General features: G+C 37.3%; 1 protein-coding gene across 3 annotated transcripts in view; it reads left to right on the top strand.

Annotated features, from left to right (window-relative positions):
- LOC127445935 (receptor-type tyrosine-protein phosphatase T-like) overlaps positions 1-13,178 on the top strand; it is a 365,971-nt gene that overhangs the window by 129,392 nt on the left and 223,401 nt on the right. For all 3 annotated transcript variants that reach the window (XM_051706455.1, XM_051706454.1, XM_051706453.1), the window contains exons 5-7: positions 4,676-4,757; positions 7,707-7,822; positions 8,745-8,919. In XM_051706455.1, coding sequence (XP_051562415.1) covers positions 4,676-4,757; positions 7,707-7,822; positions 8,745-8,919 — 373 coding nt within the window. The remainder of the gene's footprint in view (positions 1-4,675; positions 4,758-7,706; positions 7,823-8,744; positions 8,920-13,178) is intronic.

The raw sequence follows: 13,178 nt of genomic DNA, 5'->3' as shown, positions 1-13,178 counted from the left end.
TGTGGCGGTTCCCTGTAAGGCTAACCCCATGCAATCTATATCTTCCGCTAGTTCGTTTCCCTGCTGGCAAACTGCATCTTCCTTGGGCAGAGCCCCTCTGCCCCAGTCTCCATGTTTGTAGTAACTCCTCCCCCATTTGGCAGGATCTACCTTGAAGGCTCTCCACATGGTTGGAAAGACCATGTGACGTATTTTTCCACTTAAATATCCCCCCCCTCTTTGGGCGAGGTGTGGTCTCCGCGGTGTCTTCCCCTTGGGAGGGACACCCCCCGACTAGACCTGGTGTCCCAGTCGGATAATCCCCCTTCTTTTTTAGGGAGTGGAAAAAGAGAAGGGGAAAAGAGGCCACAACTGGTTTAAGCCTGTCTCTATCTTTGGGTAGTCGACTTGTCCCCAAAAAGGGCCGTTCGACACTCATAACTGTGTCGGGGGAGGTTACGTGTTGACCTGGTGTGCTGGCTATGAGGCACACAGCAAGTCTGCCCACCACACACCGCCAGTTCACGTAACACCGTTCAGCCTTGTGGCGTTTTGAATAGGGACCCCTAGTGTCACTACATCGACACCAACGTCGAGAGAGTGACAGATAGGGAACGTCATGGTTACTGGTGTAACCTCCGTTCCCTGATGGAGGGAACGAGACGTTGTGTCCCTCCTACCACAACGCTGAACTACCTGCTGAAATGGCCGGACCTTATACCGGCTCCTCAGCATAAAACCTGAATGAGTGGTTGCATACCAGCTCCTTTTATACCCGTATGTCCGGGGGAGTGGCATGCAAATACCACTCGCCAATTTTCATTGGCCTTTTATCAAAGACCAGAGGTGTCTCGGGCTCCCAAGAGTGACCCATAGTGTCACTACATCGACACCAACGTCTCGTTCCCTCCATCAGGGAACGGAGGTTACACCAGTAACCATGATGTTTTTCAGCATCGTCAACAGAGAGCATGTGTTGTAATTTAGCAATATTTCTCAGGGGGAAGAATGCTGTTCTACAAACATTGGAAATTTGGTTTTCAAAGGACAGATTGGTATAAAATATAACACCTTAGTTCTTTGCTGTAGAAGATGACATAACAGTACATCCATTGAGAGTCAAATTATATTTTAGCTGCTTATTTTTAGAGGTTTTTGGTCCAATCATTAGTACCTCTGTTTTGTTGGAATTGAGTAGAAGGAAATTTCTGGCCATCAATCTTTGATTTCATTGATACACTCTGCTAATTTGGAGAATTGTGAATTTTCGTTGGGTTTAGAAGAAAAATAAAGTTGGGTATCGTCGGCATTACAGTGGAAACTTATTCCATGATTCCTGATAATATCTCACAGGGGAAGCATGTATAAGGAGAAAAGCAGAGGTCCTAAAACTGATCCCTGTGGCACTCCATACTTAACTTTTGTTTGAATTGACAATTCCTCATTTACAAATACAAAGTGGTAGTGGTCTGATAAATAGGACCTAAACTATGCTAATGCAAGTCCATTAATATCAACATAATTCTCCAGCTTATTCAAGAGAAAGTTGTGATCTATCGTGTCGAAGGCAGCACTAAGATCTAAAAGCACTAGAAGAGAAATGCAGCCGTGATCAGATGATAAGAGCAAGTCAATTGTAACTCTGGTAAGTGCAGTCTCTGTACTGTGATGTGGCCTAAATCCTGACTGAAATTCTTCATATATTCCATTTCTCTGTAGAAATAAAGAAAGTTTGGAGGACACTACCTTTTCTAGTATTTTTGTCATAAATGGTAGATTTCACTAGGATCAAGCTGTGGCTTCTTAATAAGTGGTTTGATAACTACCATTTTGAAGTTTCTTGGGTGTGTCTGCAGATGAAACTTTGACAGGTTCACATGTGAAATATGTTGAAAAGATGAAACAAGAGTTACAAGCTGCTTATCATTTGGCAACTACAACTTCTTAAAAAATTAACCAAGACAACAAAAAGAAATATGACCAGAAAATGTGTCATCAAAGTTTGAGTCCTAGAGACAGAGTTCTCATCGAAAATCTTGGCTTGAAAGGAAAGCATAAGCTTGCAGATCGATGGAACTCAACCCTGTATATAGTGGAAAGCCAATTGTCTGATCTACCCATGTATCAGTTAATGCCTGAGAGTGGTAACGGACCAAAGAAAGTCTTTCATAAAAACCATATCTTGCCATTGAAACCACAGGTCAGGTTAAGTAAATACAGAAGCACTCTCGTTGTGAAATAAGTGGAGCTGGAGCTGCCGCTCCGCTGAAGCAAAACTTGCGTGTCGGAAACACCCCGGCGTTACATCGTAATTGTAGAGACATTGTACTGTATTATAAACAACAATCATGCCACGGTCCAAATTACTGAGATCAAATTTTTTCCCCATTCTGCATGTTGATGTGAATATTAACTGAAGCTCCTGACCTGTATCTGCATGATTTTATGCACTGCATTGCTGCCACACAATTGGCTGATTAGATAATCGCATGGATGATTGTTGGTGCCAGATGGGCTGGTTTGAGTATTTCTGTAACTGCTGATCTTTTGGGATTTTCACGCACAAGAGTATATAGCATTTACTCCGAATGGTGCCAAAAACAAAAAACATCCTGTGAGCGGCAGTTCTGTGGATAGAAACGCCTTGTTGATGAGAGAGGTCAACAGAGAATAGCCAGAATGGTTCAAACTGACAAAGTCTACGGTAACTCCAATAACCGCTCTGTACAATTGTGGTGAGAAGAATAGCATCTCAGAATGCTATTCTGAGATACGGGTTGGCGCAGTTTTGGCGGCACAAGGGGGACCTACACCATATTAGGCAGGTGGTTTTAATGTTGTTGCTGATCGGTGTATGTATATATATATATATACTAGTGTTGTCAAAAGTACCGGTAGTTCCATACCAAGTCGATACTAAAATAAAAAAGATGTAACGATACCAGTGTTTTTGCAGTACCGGTAGTACCAAGCACCAACTCAATCCGGTACCAGCGCACAGTATGACTGTAACAGGGTAAAAGGGAAAGGAAGAGGCGAGAACCGGCTTGACAATATAAATAATCATTTAATGATTAACTTAAAGCAAAAGACATATAACACAAACGCATACAGGGCAGCTGGCTGTAGCTTACTCTCTCCTGAACTGCTGCCTCCGACTGCCTTTATCCCTATTGTGGGCTTGATTAACCTGATTAGGGACCGGGCGTGTGTCATCACGGCCCGACCCCGCCCTCCTCCTTGTGACAATGACTGACACACCACAGCTTTAAAATGCTCATTTTGAGCACATGCTCTGTTTCTCCTTACACTGAAATGGACAATTCATCAAATTAAAATCGTGATATGTCCAAGTGTGATTTATTAAACCGCTAAAGGCTGCAATCTTAGTGTGAAAGAGATGCGTACTTTGAATGAATGTATAAATCTGACCACTCAAACACTAGAAACTCCACAGACATTGAGAATCATTCATGACACGTTGTATCAGATGACAGAGCAGAGCACTAATCTACTGTGAACTATGCAGCATATGTAAACTATATATTTATATAATTAAATAACAGCATTTGTACTTTAATCTCTCAGCTCAACTTTATTTATAAAACATTTAAAAAATCAGAGTTGACCAAAGTCCTTCACAATAATAACATTTAAATCATAAACTGTAAAAATTACCACATACACAAACACCAGTAAACTAAAACATAAAATACAAACACTCCAAAACTGTGTTCTGCATTTCATTTGTCAGACTCAAAGGACAGTGTTAAGAGATGAGATTTCAGACATAACTTAAAAGTCTCCGTGTCGGAAACTGCTTATCCGGAAAGTGAAGATTCAGGCAAAAAATACTCGTCATAATAAAAGCTAGAGACCTGAATTTGAAGAAATTGTGACATAAATATATTACAACTGTATAATAAAATGTAATATTCGCTAATGGTAATAATAATAATAATAATAATAATAATAATAATAGTAATAATTAAGCAATATATCACAAGCAAGACTGCTGTTGAATAAATGCATTGACATGTTGAAAAGATATATTTTCATTTATTAAAAGTTTTAAGAATGAATTGATTAGACACCATTTTGATGATGAAATGAAATTAAACTCTAAAACTATAATAACATAATAATAATAATAATAACAACAAAAATGAAAAAATTATTTGGTAAAGAATAAAACAGATTTCAGGGCGCTACTTAAAAAATGCATCCTTAATTGATAAACACTTGAAGGAAACATCCATTTATTTTAATGTATTATTTACATTTAAATGTAACTTTATAAATAGGCTAAACAGGTGTGTTCAATAGCACATTGTCATATTAGCATATTTATTCTGTGGTACCGAAATTGGTATTGAGAACCATGAAATTTAATTGGTATCGGTACCGACTACTGAAATGTTGGTACCGTGACAACACTAATATATACACAATTAATGGCTCTTGGTTTGATTTTTAGTGTGGCTTAAGTGTCTAAATAAATGTTTGGGTCACTGCATGCTGGTCTTTCCATTAGGGAAAACTCTATTTCTTAATTTTTATTCTAGCAAGGATCTGCCCTGTTGACTTACCAGATTTGGATCTTTTTAGTCCTTTTCTTGCTTTAGCCTCTATTCAATCTGAAACACCCTGACTTGATTTAAACGCTTGATTTTCTCTCCCCTCTTCTCTCGTTTAGGTGATTTTTGAGGCAGTGTCTGTACAAGGGCATCCTGGGTTCATCGCTGTGGATGAGATACATGTATTGGCCCAACCTTGCCGTGAGTGTACACACACACGCGCACACACACACGCACTTACTCTCACATTGCTGGCCACATTGCAGGAGTTCAGTCTGTCAACTGCTGTGAAAACCACTTCATGCGGATCAAAGGCTGGACAGAGAGGGAAAAATAGAGAGACCAGCAAACAAGCGAGTCCAGACTGATTGCAGAGCTGAGTGAACACATATTGTAGACAACCATCATTCTTGTTATGACAGGAGAACTTGCCTGGGTCTTAGACTTCCATTGTCCTATACTGTATATATATCTCTCTCTCTCACTCTCTCACTTTCTTTAATGCAAAGCCAGTGTAAATGTGGAGAATGAGGTTAATTAATATTGTTAAAGTGTCTCTCTATAAGGAGTGCCAGTGGAAGAGTGCATGTGCAGCTGATATTATAGCATTACATGGGGTCGGCAACCTTTTTGATATGAAAAAAAAAAAACATGCACAAATTCTAATTTCAAAACATTGTTTGCGTTAACATGCCCTCATTTACACGATCAAATTTTCTAACAGCAAATAGCAACAAAAAAGCAGCCAAACTGGATAGCAGTGGGGAGCTGTTGAGTTACTTACTAGCAGTGTTGGGTAAGTTACTTTAAAAAGTAATGAATTACAAATTACTAATTATTTATAATCATAGTTGTACTGTATTATAATCATATGAAACTATAAACATTTAAAATTATAATCACTACTTCACTGATTATTGAATGAGTAATAACATACCTAATTAAGTTACTTTCTAAAACACTTTTCCGCTCAGCAAAATCAAAATAGTATCTTCCTCCTATTTCACTGCTGCACTCAATTCATACACTCAGCAGCACACATTTCTCCCTTACAATGACTTGTTATGGGGCACACACCCTTCAGCTGTCACAGAAATGCTAACAGACGTACATATGAACATAATTCATATTTTAAAAATATTCTGCATAATATTATTTTAGGAATATGTTACTCTAGTAATGTTCTTAAAAGTAATTACATTAATTGAAAGTCAGTAATTGTACTCTGATTACAAAAATGTAATGTGTTACACTACCTTTTCACTAAAATAATAAGATTACAGTAACTAATTACTTTTAATCAGATAAAACCCAACACTACTTACTAATATGAGTTTAGGACTAAATAATAATATTAAATGAAGTCTTAGTTGATTATTGTTTCTTGTGTTAAATGATGCTTCAGAAAATTATACTTCCATACTGCTCGTACTAGTTCTACAGTATTTATGCACTGTAGTATAAATACCAATTTTTGTATGCCTGAAATACTTGGATTTCCCAAAATGTGCAGTATACTACCAGAGCAAACTGCATGGGATACTATATCCTACGATGGAATGCTCTTGACTTCCATTTCCAGTGTGGCGAATGAACCAGAATTAATATCAGCCATGATATTTAACATTGGAAGTGAAATACATTTTTAATACACTAATTATTGAGATGATAACAAGACAACACTCGCTAAATGGTGTAACATACTGCTGGTTGAATTGCTTATATTTGCTTTAAATAGGTAGTATACAGTATATACTGCTCTGTATGCAGTATACAATATGCAAGTATTCTATTCTGAACATTGCCAGAATTATAATGATATCAGTTTTAAATTATTTGAAGAGTCGCAAGAATAGATCATTAAAATGCCAAAACTGTCTTGTTCACTTCATTATTTGCTAAAAGAATATCTGTGGGTACTTTTAAGATTTCTTCATTAAATCTTTATTTAAAAAATAAATAAATAAATAATAAAAAATTATTATCCTTTTTTCTCCCAATTTGGAATGCCCAATTCCCACTATTTACTAGGTTCTCGTGGTGGCATGGTTACTCACCTCAATCTGGATGGCGGAGGACAAATCTCAGTTGCCTCCGCTTCTGAGACAGTCAATCCACGCATCTTATCACGTGGCTCGCTGTGCATGACACCGCGGAGACTCACAGCACGGGAGGCTCATGCTATTCTCCGTGATCCACGCACAACTTACCACGCACCCCATTGAGAGCGAGAACCCCCCCCAGTTGAGGATTCGAACTAGCGACTCCAGGGGTGGTAGTCAGCGTCAATAATTGCTGAGCTACCCAGGCCCCCTCTTCATTAAATTTTAATGCTTTCCACATGTGATGGCAGAGATGCTATAAAAAATAAATAAATAAATAAATAAATAAATAAAAGCAATGCATTTTCTGAATTACTTAAACTGGAAAAGTTAGATATTGCTTTTGTGCAAAAATGCATACGTGCACAAATAATGAATTTGGAAGAGTGTGGGTGGGTTACTACTGCATTGAGCCACAAGAGTTCAACTAGTGCACCAGTTATATTTTCCACTATTATGCAAGTGATTCTGAGGAGGCTAATTAAAATCACAGCTAAATATGAAAATAATTCTAAGATTTTTGATAAGTGTGTATGCGCCTGTAAATGCAAATGAGAGACTGTTTCTGGAAATATTATCAAATACAGATGCAAACTGTGATACGGTCCGTAAAAGCATGTTTCTGCATCACAAAACCAACTTACACATACAGTGGCCCCAAAGGGTATAAATGTCAATTTGGGCACTTGCACCACATTTTAAAATGTATAAAGGTGGCATTTATTTTAAAGAAAGATAGCACAATCACACTTCAAGCAACGCATTTCACAAAAAAGATGTCTCACATTATAAAACAACAGATATATTGTTTTTAGTGTAATTACTTCTGAAAAAAGCTCTAGGATCTTTTGAATGCAAATGCTACTTGGTTTTAAGTGTTGGTATCTATTGCAATGACCTTCATACATTTTTAAGTGTGGCTTCAGTGTTCAAATTCCTTTTTAGGGCCACTATAAAGTTGAACAACATTGTCGATGGAGCACATGTGATTTATACCATTTGCATGCCAAGTTCTTTGTTTTTGATGGTATCTGTGTGTGTTTGATAGGCAAGACGCCACATTTTCTGCGGCTGCAGAATGTTGAGGTGAATGTGGGACAGAACGCCACCTTCCAGTGTATTGCTGGAGGCAAATGGTCACAACATGACAAACTCTGGCTTCAGGTGAGTCATGCACGCACACACACACACACACACACACACACGCACACACACAATTAGAGAGAGAGAGCAGGTTGAGCGATGGCCAATATAAACGCTTAATACAGTGTTCTTGTCGCTCAGTTGGTAGAGCACAGTGCTCGCAACAGCAATGTCATGGGTTTGATTCCCAAGGAACATTCATAGTGATAAAATGTATACCTTGAATGTACTGTAAATTACTTTGGAGAAAACTGTCTGCAAATGAATAAACGTAAATGTAATATATCATGCCTGGTTTGATTATAGACACATAGCAAGCTGTTTTTATCTTAAGCATCTGTGAATGTGTGTGCATCTCATTTAATATTTATTTGCATTGGAAAGTTTTTCACCTCTATCCCAAGAAAAATTACTTGACAAAACTTAATAACCTGGTGGAGATTTTTGTCAGCAAGATTCTTAAGCCTTTGTCAGTGTCCATGAAGTCTTGGATAAAATTGCTTTTTCCCTTGACTGCAGACTGTAATCCTTCTCCTATCCTGTGCCTCTGCTCTGAGACAATGAAATAACACCAGTTCTCATTGTGTACAGAATGTTTGTAGGGATTGTGATAGGTATATGTGAGTATATGTGGCACTGTAACTTTCACATAATTGCAGACACTGTAATGTTTATAACTAGGCATGCATGGAAAAACTTCTATTCTCTTTTTTTAAAGATGAATAATTTTTTTCAGTGTTAAAATACTAAGTTAGTAAGCCATTTGTATGTTTTTAGAATCCCAAAGATTTCCTCCCACAATGATTGCATAATGCTGGACACTTTTTATATGTCAAGTTCATTCATTCAACACTACTCCATCAAGTAAAGAGATTGTCTTCGTATTTGTGTTAATGATATACTTCAGTTAGTGTTACTAGCATGATTGCTGTCTGTTTTTCAGCAATGGAATGGCAAAGACACATCTCTCATGGTAACTCGTGTGGTGAACCATCGGCGATTCTCAGCCACTGTTAGCGTTACGGACACATCACAGCGCAGCACCAGTCGTTACCGCTGCGTCATTCGCTCTGATGGGGGGTCTGGAGTGTCCAACTATGCTGAGCTCAGTGTCAAAGGTACAGAGGGAAACAGACAGCATTTATGTCACTTAAATGTCACACATTTATGTGACACACATAGGAGATCATAATTGAATTCCAATATGTGGGCCTATTTTCAAAAGATTGTTTCTTTTCAAAGTAGGCTTAGTCCTGCATCAAACAAAATGCAACAAAATGTTTTATGAATTGTGATTGTGAATTTATGATAATGATCTAATTGCTTTTGGGAGTATGAAACTGTATTCTTATGTTAATATAGTGTTTGAATAAGCTCTTCAATAGGCAAAAACTATTTTTATCAGTCTGGCTGATGTGTAATCAGTTCATTTATATCAAATTCTTTTCTTTTGGCTGACAGTATGACGTCAACCATCTCTTCTCATGTTATTCAGCCTATCAAAGCATAAGACATTTGTACTGTGTTTGCCAGCTAGTGTAGAAATGGTAACAGAAGTTAAGTACTATAAGTTAACCTTTGCTGTTACCGTATGTTTATAACCATGCAACAAATGTTGTAAATTACAAAATTTTGAAATCATAACATACATTCAAATCACACATTATTAAGGTGAACATTTTTGCATATTTTTTATAATAATAATAATTAGATGGGTAACACTTTACAGTAAGATTCTGTTCATTAACATTAGTTAATACATTAGGTATCATGAACTAACAATGAACAATTACTTTTTACAGCATCTTTGTTAATGTTAATTTATCAAAATACTGTTGTTCATTGTTTGTTCATGTTAGTTCATAATGCATTAACTAATGTTAACTAATGTTAATGCTGAATGTAAAAATGTATTATTGTCAGTGTTGGGTAATGTTACTTTTAAAAGTAACTCGTTAGAATATTGCGTTACTCCTTAAAGTAACCAAATTAATGAAAACTTTGCTTTTTATGGAAAGTAAAGCGGTACGTTACTTTTGCTTTACTTTTTTCTCACCGCCACTCTCTCTTCTACTATGCTATGCATTCCATACAGATAAGCCATGCATTGCATACAAGAGACATTACAGGTCATGCCAGCTACTGTACAACACTCATGTCAAAACAACATACTAAACAAACAGATATTTAGAAAGTCTACAATCAGTAGGTCATCACATCATATTTATAAAAAAGACTCAATAACTGGAATATGCATGATTTTTTTTTTTTTTTTTTATTGACATGGCAGCCAACATGAATTATGAACCACTGTCTTACCTAATGCAACAAATTTCAGCATCTGAACCTGCATTTTATGTCATCATATGCCTTGCCCATCGACAATGCCAGAGACAACTTAAGATGTTTTTCAAAAGTTAGGATAAAATTCAGTGGGGAACGCCAACCTAACATGTTCAAGGAATAAGTCTGATGAATAAATTAATATTTTTCACTTCAGTCATCTCAGTGCTTGTTTTGAGTTGATCCACTGTCTGTACTGCGTACAGCCTTCTTCAAATGTGCATGTTGAGCATTCATTATTTCAGCTAGCATTGCTAACCACTAGTACAGAACCCTTGATTCTCTCTCTAGTGAAGCTTAAACCCATTATCTTAAGAAACAGACAGATCATACAACTTAAGAAAGCAAGGAAATAAGAAATAACAAAAAGTTATTCCCTCCCTGCAAGGTGCTATCTGCTTGTTAGCATGTGGTGTAGTCGCTGGACTTGAGGGAAATGCTAACATCTGTTTGGCTTTAGCCATGCCCTCAGTGATTTACCATGGCCAAAACACATTTAGTGCTGCTCTTTAGCCCTGATAAGCTATGCCCGGGATTCAAGCTTGTCCGCCCATATGGCACATGAAAGGAAAGAGGGAAAAAGAGCTAAAATCCAACAGTCTTGCTGTTGGGAGAAAAAGACTTGAACAAACCCTTACATTACTGCAAAGTCATGTGTTAAACTCGTTTTTTACAAAATCGTATAATATACATTCACTATGCACTTTATTAGGAACACTGTGGTCCTAATAAAGTGCCCGATGTGGTCTTCTGCTGTTGTAGCCAATCTGCCTCAAAGTTTGACGTGTTGTGCATTCTGAGATACTATTCTGCTCACTACAATTGTACATAGTGGTTATCTGAGTTACTGTAGCCTTTCATTCAGCTCGAACCAGTCTGGCCATTACAAACGTTTATCATTGTGAAATAAAGCATGGTTTTTTAATTGATTATTATTGTTACTTAGCTATTTAATATATGGATTTAAATTTTAAAAGTATGAATATTGTAAAGTTTAATTATAGATCTTGACAAGACCAATATAAGTATATAAAAGTAACAAATTGAAATTCAGATTATAAGAGAAATCTCGGTTTGAACCATGAATTAAAAAAAAAAAAATATGCCATCTCTTCCTTAAAAATTATTTCAAAAAGATACACTTATAAACCAGGAAAAGCCACTGTGTAACAGGGTTGAGCAGAAATTGCAAGGAAAAAGACCATTTCTGCATCTTTGCTATGAGGACATGAAATTTGGGAGATATTCCATTGAAAATAAATACTGTTTTATTGTGAAATGTCTTTTGCATTACAAAATCGATGCACAGTCACAGGTGTGCATATTTCGGCTATTCAGTTCCTCATCCAAACAGGTTTAGAGCTGGAACTACTTGTTTTATAACACAGTGCATTACAGTACAGTATGTCTGTAGTCAGTATGTGAAATCCCGCCTCTGTAGTTTTAGTATGCATTTGATTATACTCAGCATATGCCAAATATAGAAGCAAACAGAGATGTTACATACAGTTTCAGCATGATAGTTTGTCAATGTTGACAATTTTACATAGCTCATCCAATCACATTTTAGCACCTTAACTATCCATTCAATACTGTTTATTATGGTAATGACCAATCCTGCCTCTGTAGTAATAATTTGCGTCTTATTATAGTCAGCATACAAACACAAACAGTGCCACAAACAGTGACAGCACAATCGTGTTTCTCGGGTGACGTGTTTGCTGTTCACTCTGCCGGCGATCACTGCCATCTGGCTTTACCCTGTGTGCTCTGGGAGGGTTGACGTGCGACGGGGCATTATCCCTCAGGCTGTGAGCACCTGAGGGCTACAAGCAGCTCAGGTGTTCAAAGGTTCCAGTGTCATCCTGGGAATTCAGAGGTGTGTGCATGCTTCTGCTGTCTGTATATGTGATGCCAACACAGGAGTGATGTTTAACATAATTTCCCCCTGGAAAATGAATGAGTGCAGGGCAATATGCCGCAAAGCACAGGCATGCTAAATGAAATATGCATTAATTAATGCATGCTCTGCCAGTGATCCAGTCAAGGGGGAGGGGAGAGAGGAGTGGCAGTGTGTATGGCATGAGTGGCACTGTTCCAGACAGACCCTGACTATTAATAAAGAGAACTTGCTGAGGGCGTAACTTTTTATGGAAGCTGAGCTGTAAAGGCCATAGGATTGCCCCAGTAAAACTGAAGAAACAAAGCATAATTGGACCTTTAAGCTGATCATTTTGTGAAATCTGAGAAGACTTGAACTGTGCTGGCAGGTTTTAGCCAAGATTTAGCAGATACTTTTATCCAGCACGGAGCCTGATCTCATGGAAATTCGCTGACTGTGGTGACATTTTTAGAAAGTGATATTACGTGTCCTTACATGTATTGCCTCAGTTCCGAGGTGAAATTTCCACTGAGTGGCGCTAAAAAGGAGTTACCTTTTCTCCCAAACAGATGAGGTTTTTAAGGGTTATCAAGTTTAAAATCATCAAAAACTGCCTCCCTACCCTAAACCTTAAACTAAACCTAACTGACAGTGTCATAAAATATGCAAGATTTGTGATGAAAAACATAACTACTAAAGCAAACACGTCATTTTGTGGTGCTTCTATGATACTTGTATGTGCTCTTTAGGACTCGTATCCCAGTCCATTGCATCTCAAGTGCAGTGCTCTTTCAACTGAGCTGCCGTGGAAGATGATCAAACTTGTAAATATAGTTGGTTATGTAATGCAAATGTTAAAATTAGGGCTGTCCATTTAACACATTAATTCAGTGTGATTAATTACATAAAAAATAATTAATGCAATTAATCATGTCCCCGGATTGTAATAAGGAGTATTCCTTCCATTTAAGCAATGGACCCTTTCAGACTTGTTATGACGCGTTTCTGCCTTCTTTAACAATGTAAATGTAGCAAACATTTTAAATGTCCAATTTTAAAGATATTTAGCATAAATTTATAACATTGTACTTTGTATTATATTACCCTGGAATAAGTAAAAAAAAAAAAAAAAAAAAAAAAAATCAGTTACCA

The sequence above is a fragment of the Myxocyprinus asiaticus genome, chromosome 9 (genome assembly GCF_019703515.2).
Source record: "Myxocyprinus asiaticus isolate MX2 ecotype Aquarium Trade chromosome 9, UBuf_Myxa_2, whole genome shotgun sequence".
NCBI lineage: Eukaryota > Metazoa > Chordata > Actinopteri > Cypriniformes > Catostomidae > Myxocyprinus > Myxocyprinus asiaticus.
This window is presented reverse-complemented; position numbering and strand designations above follow the sequence as displayed.